Source organism: Eupeodes corollae, chromosome 1 (genome assembly GCF_945859685.1).
Source record: "Eupeodes corollae chromosome 1, idEupCoro1.1, whole genome shotgun sequence".
NCBI classification, from domain to species: Eukaryota; Metazoa; Arthropoda; class Insecta; order Diptera; family Syrphidae; genus Eupeodes; species Eupeodes corollae.
This window is the reverse complement of record NC_079147.1, coordinates 207188956-207202976: the sequence shown is the minus strand read 5'-3', so window position 1 is coordinate 207202976 and position 14021 is coordinate 207188956. Positions and strand designations below refer to the sequence as shown.

At 31.0% G+C, this 14021-nt stretch overlaps 1 protein-coding gene across 4 annotated transcripts in view; it reads left to right on the top strand.

Annotated features, from left to right (window-relative positions):
- LOC129953873 (dynein axonemal heavy chain 5) overlaps positions 1 to 14021 on the top strand; it is a 106637-nt gene that overhangs the window by 63617 nt on the left and 28999 nt on the right. For all 4 annotated transcript variants that reach the window (XM_056067391.1, XM_056067389.1, XM_056067390.1 and 1 more), the window contains 2 exons: positions 12043 to 12138; positions 12357 to 12413. In XM_056067391.1, the coding sequence (XP_055923366.1) occupies positions 12043 to 12138; positions 12357 to 12413 (153 nt within the window). The remainder of the gene's footprint in view (positions 1 to 12042; positions 12139 to 12356; positions 12414 to 14021) is intronic.

The following is a 14021-nucleotide window of genomic DNA, read 5'->3' as shown; positions in this document are numbered from 1 at the left end:
TTCGAATTGAAAAGCGATTGTATAGAACTTCGATTTCAAGTGAATGTTAAATAAGACTTTTAAAAAAAAGAAAAAAAAAAGTCTCAGCTAAAGCTACCAACTTATTTTTATCACTCCATACCCCAATATACATACAAAGGTATGTTATGAGGTGACAAAAGAATTCGTATTTCTTTTCAAACGAGTTCGGATTCATTGTGAAAAAAATGAATTCGTGTTGTGAGAAATAATAATGTTAGGAAATTTTAGAATTGAATTAATTCAAAGGATTCATTTTAAAAACGAATATACAGTTTATTTATGTACGTATACATTCATATACATACATATGTAGGAACGCAAGTAGTTTTATAAATGTTAAAAGTCAAAGTTGATCTAAAGTATACATCCCCTAAATATGTTAAGAAAAGAATTCCAAAACAATCATCCAAAAAGAACAGATCGTTTTTTTCGTAAATTTGCAAATGCTTTCTACTAAATCAAAAATCAGGAAGAGCCAAAGTTCCAAAATCCCGAAAGATCAAAATCTCGATAATGAACGAACTTTTAGCTTTTAGAAATCGAATATCCATCCTTATGGTTTGGTTATTATGCACATTTGATACGAAAAACAAGAGCTTTACTTAATTTATAATTTCGCATTGTAAACATTTTTTTATTTTTTTTCGGGATTTTATAATTTAAAGATCATAGATTTTAGGATTTTGAATTTTCGTAATTTTTGGCTTTCTGGAAATTTCGTTTTTGAGAGTAATTTTTGTTAAGTTTATAAGTGGTTAGTATTACCCGTGTTGTATGATAGTTAGTGTTTTTACTACCATGCCAAAAGGTCTTGGGGTCAAAACCTGCCCGTGCCATCTAAAGTTTTTTTTCACGGGTACTGGCTCTTGCGAAGAATTGACAAATCAAGAGTAGTTCTTTTTATAAAAAGTGCTTTCTCAAATAAACCGTTCGGTTTCGACTTAAAACTTTAGGTACCATCCATCCCTAAAAAAACAGTACACAGGTTGAGAAGTGTAAGTCACAAGGCACTACTGTTTAATGGATTAGTGCGCCACCTAATTTATTTAATTTCTTAGTTCCACCTTTATTTTGCATCACTTGGTAAATTCGATATTGCATAGAAACCTAACATTCCACGTGCATATCCGAAGTTCGTTGTCCTTTATTCGTTTGCGTTTGTTGTCAACAGTAAATCCGTCTGTATCCGAGGCTTGTTGGTGCTTTGCAACTATGAAAGCTTTTACGTGGCCAGGAAGTCACCCCTACATCACAACCTCCAGCCTGCAGGGCCAGATCCTAAGTATAACTCCAATGATGGGGAGCCGGATAAAACCGCTCCTTATAGGCCTGGAACTGTAGACGCCACCGTTGATTCCATCTCGGGCATTCCTCCGCTGCCGTCTGGATAAGGAGAGGTGCCTTAGTGGAAACACCTTTCCCCACCTCGCTCGTTTGCTGCCAACAACTTTCCACTGGGGTTGGAACCCAATCTCCAGTTGAGGTACTAGGCACCCGATGTTCAAAACGTGGAGGTGAGAGTAGGAGTTGATAGACAGAGGTTGGTTTTGAGAAAAACCTGTGGACGCTTGTGTCCTCTTGAATGCACATGTCTACCATTTCAACATCTCCTTTTAATATAATTTGACAAAATTCAAGCGATGACCTAAAGTTAATAAATTTCAAAAATCAATTATTCACCTTTCAATCTTCATAGACAAGCAAACTCACATAACTTCAAAAAAACTGTGCAGCAGTGTTAATCGCAAGAAAAAAAGTGCTTTCTCAAATTATCCGTTCGGAATGGTTGAGAGTTGGAAGTCACTAGGCCCTGATTCTCTATTGACTGTTGCGCCACCTAATTTATAATAACTTCGTCCGTTGAACTACATGTCGATTCATAAGACTACCTTATCATTTCTGAACATTCCTATCGACGACCGACGCTGTCAGTTTCTGACATCTAAATGTCATATAATTCAATAAACAAAGAAAAAAGCTAAACAAAGTAATAAAGTGAAATAATTTGTTCTATTCTTTTAATGATCTTAAAAATAAGCAAAAGATGGGCCGACTGCATTTTTCATTTACATTTTGGAGACCAATCTGCTAAGAGGACTAGATTGGTGCTATGTAATATCGCCAAAAGCATCTACAATACCCCAAGTACTCTGTAGGTACATGTTTTTCTGTTCTGTTGTTTATAGAAACTATGATTTTTTCAAATTAAGATACATTTTAAGGAATCGAAATAAGAGAATCCACATTTTGTTTTTATTTTCTTTAAGTTTTAATTAACACCCTTTTGAGTTTTATCGGTTTTTCACCATTTTTCTTAATTGTTTCCCATTCCTTATACAAATAAAATGCACGACTGGATAACAAAAACTTACTTCTTTATCCCTATAACACTATTTACATAATATTATAACTTGTATTTTAAAATTAAGAAATGAAATAATAAAGTTTAAGTATCATTTAAGTAATCAAAACAAAACCTTGATTCATTGACTTTTTTCAGAAAATTGTTAAAGCGCTTTTTTTAATAGTTAATTTTGTATACAGATATAGACATTAAAATAGAAACACCAGAGTTTTAAAACTTCTTTTTATTGACTTAAAAAGATTTTTTTTTAAGTTTGCCCTTCATTTTCTTATATTTTTTTTTCTTGCAAACTAAAATTACCCATTAATTATAGTAAAGCTATAACAATATTTTTAATTCATATATGTATGTTAAAAAGGGAAGAAATTTAGTGGACATTAAAATAGATACATAGATTTAAAAAATTAAATTAAACGCAAAGCTATTCTGGATTTTAACATTATTTTAATGTATTATAGCCTGGTCCTTAGTTTCAATTACAATGTGAAATCTGTTGGACATTGAGCCAAATAATCGGCGGCAACTATCAATTGAAATATTGTATCACTTCTGTTCATCCTCTACAGTTCGGCTTTATTTTTTGTTAAATGTTTCCTAACAGCGCATTTTTAATCTACCCCAAAAAGTTCTATTGGATTTAAGTCAGGCGATTGGGATGGCCACTCCAATACGCTGATATTTTGGACTTTAAAATGCTTTTGAGCAGATTTGGTGCTTGTTTAGGGTCGTTGTCCTGCTGTGGAACACATTTGAGATTCATGTTCATCCGCATAAGGCTGCTTCGTATCCTTCATGATATTCAACTTCGCATTTAATCCAAAACCCTCAATCAAATGTGTTGGTCCAACGCCGCCACCATTCTTGATCGCTTTCTGGATGTATTTGGGATTTAGCTCTTTCAAAGGAAGCCTTCTAACGGTTTGTCTGTCATCACTTAACAAATTTATCTTTGTTTCGTCCATCCATTGAACATTCGTTCACCTTTTGCCTCCTTTTGGCCAACTCCGATCAAAATGATCATGGGTGAATTTAAACCACGTTGTTATATTTTTCTTCCTTAGAAAGGGCACCATTCTTGAGATCCTTCTGAGTTATTGGTTTTTTATTTCCCTTGAAGACTTGAAAGGATTTTTTTTAAAGGTGCAAATGATCTTTCAGGTTTCTCATTGGGTTGTTTTGCTTGGTTTTCCCAGCAGTTTTTTTGGCTTTCAGCGATCTGCTCATTATTCCAGCTATTTCCCTCACTTCGTAAAACTAAAATTACACATTTCTCTTCTAGGGAAAAATGCTAACTACGCCCCATATTTTCCTTAGAGTTAATTGTAATATTATTTAAATAATTTTAATTTAATTCCTAAAGTGAACTAATTGTTTTATAAAAGTAATACAAAAATATTAAAAATTAATATTTTTGATACTAGTTAAATATTAAGGTTTGTGTTCCAACGTGTTTCTATTATTATGTCCACCAAAAACACAGTCTTAATTAAGGAACGGAATATAAAACCCATGTTTTTTTGCATAAGAGAGTCGTAACTTTTGTTTGATAAAGCTTAAAACTACTTCTAATGCATGTTATTCTTTTAATTTGGTTTTACTTTAAGCAACTGTATCCATTTTGATGCCCGTATCTGTATATAACATTTTTCAATTTAAGTTTAAAAATATTTTTGATAAGAAATATGGAACCGGCTTTGATATATAGAATTAAAAAATAGTATTGATCCAAATAGTAACATTTGGAATATTTGATTATCAAATATTACTTATACAAGTAAAAATGTTAAAAAAACATTTCAATATTTTTTCGGTTTCAATTTTTACTTGCAAAACATAGGAACTATATAAGTTTTCCATTCGTAAATTCATACTCGAGATTATAATCAAACATGACATTGTGATGGTGAAGAAGTCGAGAAAAGTGGGTCCCCTGATTCCGTCCTTGGAAATTTAGGTTGCAAGTCAATTCGAATTAGGCATTTTTTTTTAAATTTTATTGTAAGATTAAAAATAACACAAATTAATTGCTTCTTTGGCAGGGTACCCTCCATAGAACCGTTAATTTGTTTTTAAGTTTCTTCAATAACTAGTCAGCTGATTTCAATCATTTTTCTCTTATGCTGTCTGGATGATATTTGATGTTCAAAAATGTCACTGCTTTCATTTTTGATTTAAAAAAAAAATATTAAAATGTTTTCTTTTAAACTCCATATCTTGAAAATGGGTCATCATTTTTGAAGAAATTGAAATGTAAAGCGTATATTTATAAGCTCTGAATAACTGAATCCCAAAAATGTTTTCAAACTTAAATTGAAAAATTGTATAAACAATAAATTTGTATTTAATTTTTTATAATTATAAATATAAATAATTATTTATATTTATATTTATATTTATATTTATATTTATATTTATATTTATATTTATATTTATATTTATATTTATATTTATATTTATATTTATATTTATATTTATATTTATATTTATATTTATATTTATATTTATATTTATATTTATATTTATTTTTTTTTTATACACTAGCGTTTTCCAAATAAAATGAAAAAATAACATTTAAATTTTTGAAAATAAGCAATTTCTGCAGGATTAAAACTTTAAATTAAATTAAATTAAAAAGTATTACTTAATTGATTTAACGTCTATAATATATGTCCAGAAAATATACCAAACTTCAATTTTTAATTGTATGATCTTAAAACTTTCTTTAATGGCATTATATTTTATATTAATTCAAAGAATTTTATTGTCGGTAAGTGAACTCGAACCAAAGACTTTTCGCATTTGTTTTATAACTTAAATTATAAAACATTGTCAATTTCTAAGACTACCTTACCATTTCTGAACTTGCCTATCGACGCTGTCAGTTTCTGACATCTTAATGTCATACAATTAAACAAACAAAGAAAAATGATAAATAAAGTGATAAAGTGAAAGAATTCAATTTATTTATTTAGTGATTTTAAAAATAAACAAAAGATGGACTTCAGTGCATTTCTTTTTAATTTTGGAGACAATTCTAAGCGGACTAGTTTGCAGTTATGTATGTTATATTGCCCAAATCATCTACGATATCCCAGGTGCTCGGTAAGTACATGTTTTTGTGCTCGGTATTTTCCTAGAGACTATATAACTTCTTAAATAATGATATAATTCAAGACACCGAAAATAGAGAAACCTGTTTAACTTCATATACGGGTCGATGGATACTTATAATATCTGTTTGATTTTCATTTCCGTTTTTAAATGTTATAATCAATTTTCCACCCCCTTTCTTGATTGGCCGATAAACTTTTAACTTACGTTTATGTTCTTACCGCTTATTATTTGTATTAGTCTCGAAATTGGCATCACTGACAGAATATAGAAATCATAGGGACTGCAAAGAATTGCGATTTCAGTACTACCAAATAAGTTCAACCAAATGTTTGTTGAACGGGGAATACTGACATTCGTTAAACTTTCTTGCGTCGGATTTGGTAGTAGCAAACGTTGGGAAAATAGTTAAAATTGTCATTATAGTTTATTCCCTAAATTCTGTTATAGGGGTGATTATTTAAGAATCTGTAAGGGCAGAACTCTTTACTATCATTCATCTTTGTTTTTATCGGATAAAGATTGCCCTTGCATGAATCAAATTCTATTTTCCCTGATTACATATTATAATGAATACCATAAAAGTCTTTTCTATTTTTAATTCTATGACCTTAGAGAGCTTTGTAAGCCTTAATTTCCTACATTCAAGTTCGACAGAGGTTGCCAATTTCTGAAATCCTTTTTGTTCTCGTTAACATTTTTGAACCCATTTGGCTATTCTGGCTCAAACTTACATTGTTTTAGGTTGTCAGATGTGACACTAGATTATACCAAACCAACTGCTACCTACCACTTTGCCAGCAACATACATGTTTGGATTTTGTCCGCTGTCTCTGCTCTATTCAAATAGTGATTTAATTAAAACCTCAACATTACCCCCGGTACTTTTTTCTTTCACTTTTTTAAAAGCTTTTTTCAATTTTTGTTTTTTTTTTTTTGTCTTCTTTTGCAACACCTCGCCACTCTCGTGATTCATTTATGGCCTTCTCCACTGGGAATATATCCTTTTTGCGACTCTTGTATTTTTTGTTTGTCCTTTCTTTTAGTAAATTTTACGCCATTTGCACTCAAACGTGTTAACCAAGCAAAATACACCTACATACATTAAACCATAATAGGTAGTATATACCTATACAACTACATAGATATGTATGTACATCCATTGTCCTTATTTTCATAATGAATGCTTTATGCACACCTCTCTGTTAGGTATACAAAAATAACTCCTCCTCAACTTTCCCATACAAAAAATAAATTCAAATTCAATTATAATCCTTTTGTGTGAATTCGTATAGCATGCAAGAGATACAGTATTATCGCAGATGGACAGGAATTGACGACGAGGACAGGACATGAATTCAAATATTTATTTATTACACTCAAAAGATTCAATATACGAGTCTCTTTTCTGATTTACACTTTTCATAAACAGAGATCTATTTGTCCGTGGCCTTGTACCTGATGGTGTTGTGTAGTTCTGTAAACCTCCCACACTAGATTATAGTCCTTTCTATCTCAAAGCATAAATCCCATCGCAAGACAGGTAATGGCAAGTCAGAAAGAAATGTTGTGGTAAGAAGGCAGCAGCTTAAAGAAAACGAACATCAAAGTAACTTTTCGACCAAAGTGATGGTGATGCTGATCAACACTTTTACCAACCTTCCAAGAAGCAATGACTACTCCAAACACAGCCCACACACAAAATGACATGGATGACACCACGTCTTTGGTTGATATAGGTGACACCACACCGCACCGCGCTGCCCTGTGTCTTATTCTGTGTGCATTCAGGTGAAAGGGATAAAAAGGAGCAAAGTATGAAAATATGTATCTACTTATGCTGATTTGAAAATAAAATTGAAATAATAATATTCTATCGTCTTCTTGGATTTATCCTTCTTCATGTTCAACCATCTTCCAACTGTGGAATTGAAGGGAGAGGTCTTCAGCGAGATGATTTTAAGATGTGTGTAGCGGTTTGGTTTATGGAAGAATAATTGTACCGAACGACGACAAGGACGAGTTGACGATGAAGAAGCGAGGTGCCGGCCAGGAGGTTAAAATAAATACGGCTGAATTCTTTCTTTTTTTTTTTGCGATTCGTAACAAATTTGTTAGAGATAGATTTATATTCTTGACGTAGGTGAATCCTTATTTCATTTAATTGAGGAGCACTAATAGGGAAATTGGTGAAACAAAGGTCCGGAATCTGTATCTACCTTTGGGGCAGAAATATTGTAGGAAATTGTCTTTGGACATCAACCTATGTCAAAGACACAAAATTACAGCTTGTAGCTTTATTTCTTCATAAGTATAAATACGTATATCGATTTGTATTAGTTAATGTGTTTAAATCTTTAAGCTTAAAGTATTTTTAAATTTTTAAAAAGACAAAGCTTCTTAGTGAAAATGTTTAGTTTTCCTTTTTTTCAAACAAATACGGTATGGTTGAAAATTTCACTATGGCCTTAATATAAAACCCATTCCGAAATTACTCTTTCACATCAGGGTTTTAAGATATACTACTTTTTGAAATTCCAAAAAAGGTTTTTTTATTTCAATTTCAATTCAAAAAAATTAGGGATGGTTTTCAAAAACTACAATACTTCCACAACGATGAAATATTGATAGTATTTCTTAAAATTATCATTAAAATTTGTATAAGTTGTAAGAGTTCACTTGTCTCAAATAAATAAATCTTATAAGCAACTCTAAAATAGAGGAGGTGAAGATGGTTTGAATGTCATTTTTATTTTTCTTATGAATTTAACTTCCTCTAAACATAGCTACAAAATGAAAATTTTAAAATTCATTATGGAAACATTAAAATAATGAGTAGATAGTTTAATAGAAGTTCGAAGTCAAGATCAGTACTAAAAATGAATTTGAAAAATTATTTTTACTAAAATAATATAACGAATAACTAATGACGATTTCCAGAAACTAAGAAATGAACTAAATGATTTAAAGTGTATCAAGAAGACAAAGATTTGTACTTTGCGAAATAATCATACAATTTATTGTTCAAGAATGTGTTGCGCTTTTTCTTAGTCTTCAAAAAAACAGTTTTTGGGCGTACTTAGCAGTTTGAAGTTTTAATAACTTAAACCCTATTTCACCAAAAACCTTTTCGTTTTTCACTTTGCACTTTTACTTTGCATATTAAGTTTCATCAAACTCAAAATTACACAGAGGTAATTATTGAATTGAAAAACTTTCCTATTTGCTACAAACTTGTCACCAAACTCAAATTTGCAAAGTTCAAAGTTTTTTTCTGAAAATTAAAAAGTTCTGAAACATAATATTTGTTCTTTTTGTTCACCAAATAATACACAAATTATATTAATAATTTTGAAAGGCTTTTCAGTAATATGCAAAGAGAAATTTGTCTTTACAAAGAAGAGTTCGTTTTGATAAGCTGTCGAAAATTAAGAAAAAAACATATTAACCGTTTTGAAAATTGAGAAGTAATTAATAGTTAACAGGACAATGGACATAGGCTATTTTTTTTTTTTTTTTTTTTTTATTTTGAAGAATTTACCAAAGAACATGATTTTTGAATTTCAAAGTAAACGCATTTATTCATCTCAATTTCAAAAATGTCTCATTTTTAAAGGTGTTTCAATTCATCGACATAATAGCCATCAAGTTGTCAGTGAAAGCTCGAGTGAGGAGGTACATGTCCTCGTCGTATTTAAAACAAAAGAAAACCCCACAATATGGTCATTGTACCAACTCCCTCTTTAATTTCATAGAACTTTCCGTGAATAAACACATCATTCACTATTGTATTCTTTATAGGAACCCAAAACTTGATAGAGTTTCTACTTCTCAGGAATTTGATGCTCTATCTGACTCCATCCAAACAATTGTCTCCCTCAATTTCAATGTTCACAATCCGAAGCAATGTGTGCTGAGATTTTTGCTGAGTTTAATGATCTTACTCAGCTTGCCAATGAGCCTACTCGAAAATCAGACGTTAATGGCCGACAAAAAAATACACTTGACTTGTTTCTCACTAATGATCCTGATAAGTACACAATCAGTATATTGACGCCTCTAGGCACATCTGACCACAGTGTCATACCTGCTATTTTCTCGTGTCAAAGAAATCCAGTTAAAGAAAAAGCTCCAAAGAGAACCGTTTGGCAGTACGAGAAAGCCACCTGGGACGGTTTCAATAATTTTTTCAGGATCTTTAACTGGTTATTATGCTTCCTTAGTAGTGACGTAGACTCCAGTGCAGATAAGATTACTATAGTATGAGTCATCAGGGAAAGAATAGGGTTAAAAGTATTAAACCTAAGACCAAATCATGTTTCGATTTGTGCTGCAAAGAGTTTATCAAGCAGAAAGAGGTGAGCTTTCGGTGTTTTAGAACTTACCCATTTTTTGTACTCGTACTGTGGCGAGTGTTCTTACAGATCTTAACATTCATAAATCCGCTGGTCCGAATGGTATCAACGCTATTATTTTGAAGAGGTGTTCTTGCACGGTAGCAAAACCACTGGCGTAAGCTTTTTTATCTATCCTATTCTTTTGGCTCGTTTAAAAAAGCAATCAATACTTCATTTTTGATCATTAACTCTTGTACAAAACCATTTTAACCGGCTTTTTTCTTACTGAAATTAATGACGTGGATTTGGAATATCTCAAGTTTTTAGACACAATGGCGTCATATGAAATTAGTCGAGGCAGCTACCTGAATGATATATTAAAAAAAAAAAAAAACAAATTGGGTGACGCAGCAGTCCGTTGAGAACTAGGTCCTAGTGACTTACAACTCTCAACTATTACTGTGGCCGAGTATTGTTGTCAGGGATAGAGGGGACCTACAGTTTAAAGCCGAATCCGAACGGCTTATGTGAGGAAGCACTTTTCATGACAAGTATTGCTCTTGGAGTATTTGAAAATTCCTCGCAAGAGGCAGTACCAGTGAAATAAACTTTAGATATACATAGGCAGGGATCGAACCCAAGACATCTGGCATGACAGTCCAACGCACTAACCACCATAAATCAATGGGTATGTTTAGTCTATTTTGTTAAAGGCATAATCCCTACATGAACAAAATTTGATTTTGTTCGTTTTATTACCAAATCATTTTTTTTTCAACCAGGTTTGCTTCCAAACACTTTTTAAACATACAACTTTATAATTTTTTTGTGAGATATTTGTTACCACTTGTTTTGAATATATAAGTTTTTTAAAAATTCGAAAATACTTTATTAGAAGAAAAAACGGTCCCTTAAGTGCTTAAAGTGCTCCGACCCTGAAAATAAAGATTCAATGCAGAATTCTTGATCGATAAAGTGGCAATTCAATTATAAAGTTACTCATCATTACCATTATTCATCTCATCATCGGCTTGGATCAGATTTTTAAGTTTGGAGGTGTGTTGAAAATATTAGACTTTTTCTCATATTTTACGAGTGGAATTTTTTTTTTAATAATTTTGTATAAACATACATAGGCCTAAAATATTCCTATAAAAAAGGAGGTATAAAAGTCAGACTTTTATTTTCCAATTTGTTTTATTGAAATAATTCACTTGGATTCTTCTCAAGTCTAAAAAACGAAGTTGTTTTCCCTTTTTTATGAGATTAAATTAAATAATCATCTTTTGAATGTATGTATATATATATGTAGCTAAAATCATCAAAAGATGATTTTATTTACTTTCCTGTTCCACTGTTTCGCATATAACATATACCTCTCTGCCTATAGGATCTCTGGCACATATAAATCCAGACAAGTATAGCCTCCTGATGACTACAAAAATGAGCTTGAAAATATAAAAATTCAAATGAATTCCATGTTCTATTTGATTTAATAACAGTTTTTTAATTTCGTTTTCTTGAGAAATGTTGTATATATGTATGTATTTCTGAGAACAGAAATGAACTGCATTTGTCTTTAAAATAACGTCTTTAATTTAATGATAAATGTCATTCGTTGTGTTTGTTTTAAAATCTTAGATCTCGGGAAACATCAAGAACTGTCGAAAAAGTAGTTTTTGGTTAAATTTATTAAAGAAAAAGGTTTAAATTGACCTTTGACGTATATTTCCCTATCCTTTGGAGATGTTCAGATTCTAAATTATAACACCAAGCTGTTAACCACATAAAAGATGGTTTAAAGAACCAGCTACCTTTTATATTGGCCATAATCTTAAATTAAATCAACTCAATTACCACCTCTCGTAAACAAAAATTAATGTTTTCATAAGTCCTCTGATAACCAAAACAAAACAAAAAATATCTTAATCATCCCAATAAAAGAAAACCCTTTAAAATTGTCTCCTTATATATACATAGCCATGAAAATAAAACCTAAAATAACGTTCTAGCATTTATAATGAATCCCAACCCTTAAACCCTTAAAGTCTAACCTAACCCTTATAATAAAGACATAACATTCATTAAATTGTTGATTTGACCCAAAAGTACTTAGAGCTATAGGAAAACATTCCGTTTTCATGTCCTTAATTTTTGTCTTTTGCCATAAAACTTAAACCGCATCCTTAAATTTCCCTCTTATTTTAGATTTCGTGGGAATCTACAACCCTTGGGTTTTGGTATACTGAGCTACTTGAGCGAAACGCACAATTTCGAACTTGGATATCAACAGATAGACCAAAGGTAAATGACCCGTGTTCAAAGTTATTTAATAGTACTTAAATTATGTTTACAGTAATTAATATGAAGTGAAATTAAGAAGGAAAAAAATGGTTATGTTTTTAAAACGATATACAATACTTCAGACCCCGTCGCCTTTCTAACCGGCCCGGGGTTTTATTTTTTAAAGGCAATTAACGATAATGAATTTTTTATTATTAATTTCATCTTTTTTCCAACAGGTCTTTTGGATGACTGGATTCTTTAATCCTCAAGGGTTTTTGACTGCCATGCGACAGGTGAGTTGAAAAAATGTGTATAAATTGAAAAACAAAAAAGTTTCAATATGAACCAAACAATTTGTGGATATTGATCTTATTTTGTTTTCTATTTGTTTTTTAAATTTGTTTTGTGGAGCTTATTTGTGTAATGAATTTACAAACAAAGTGCCAGTCTTTTGACTTTGTGTGGTGTATAAATATTGTTGTATGTAGATTTGGGATCGGGGATAGACCATTTCATAAAATATTACCAGTAAATAAGAAATCGGCCCAGAATAAAATTTTAGAATTCAACTAAAAAGCTGATAATAAGAATTGAATAATATCATCACGCAGAAAAATTGATTATGATTTTTTTACCAAATTTCGTGAAAAAAAGCAAAGTGATACTGTTAATATAGAGCTAGCAAAGTTACTTATCATAAATTAAACTAGTCAACTCTGTTAAGATAATTCGTGATAAATTAACGTAGTTATCATTTCCCCTCTAAATTAAACCCGATTCTTTTTAGCAAAATAAATTAACTGATAAAAGCATAGTAACAGGGTTCTTAAGAGCCTTTCAAATTGGCTATTATTATACAAGCAACTCTGTTTTTAAAACCAAACTCACTTGTTTAATTTTCTTTTTAAGAGACGATCTATGTGTTCATTTTTAACAATTCGTTCGGTTAAATTAACACAAAGTACTGTGTTAAATTTAACTTACTTTATTTCATACTAAAAAAAAAAAGCCCATGGCACCTTACTCTGTATTAATGAGCCAACCCAGTTTGGTTAATTTTCACAGCCTACTTGGTAAAATTATACAAACTTACTAGGTTGATTTTTCACAATCAACTTGCCTAAATTATACTAACATACTCTGCTTTAAATATCCAAACCACTTGGTTAAATTTTACAAACTTACTAGTTTGATTTTTCACAATCAACTTGGCTGAATTATGCTAACATACTCTGCTTTAAATAGCCAACCTACTTGGTTAAATTATACAAACTTACTAGGTTCATTTTTCACAATCAACTTGGCTGAATTAAGCCAACATACTCTGCTTTAAATACCCAACCGACTTAGTTAAATTATACAAACTTACTAGGTTCATTTTTCACAATCAACTTGGCTGAATTAAGCCAACATACTCTGCTTTAAATATCCAAACTACTTGGTTAAATTATACAAACTTACTAGGTTAATTTTTCACAATCAACTTGGCTGAATTAAGCCAACATACTCTGCTTTAAATACCCAACCGACTTGGTTAAATTATACAAACTTACTAGGTTGATTTTTCACAATCAACTCGGCTGAATTAAGCCAACATATTCTGCTTTAAATACCCAACCGACTTCGTTAAATTATACAAACTTACTAGGTTCATTTTTCACAATCAACTTGGCTGAATTAAGCCAACATACTCTGCTTTAAATACCCAACCTACTTGGTTAAATTATACAAACTTACTAGGTTAATTTTTCACAATCAACTTGGCTGAATTAAGCCAACATACTCTGCTTTAAATAGCCAACCTACTTGGTTAAATTATACAAACTTACTAGGTTAATTTTTCACAATCAACTTGGCTGAATTATACCAACATACTCTGCTTTAAATACCCAACCGACTTA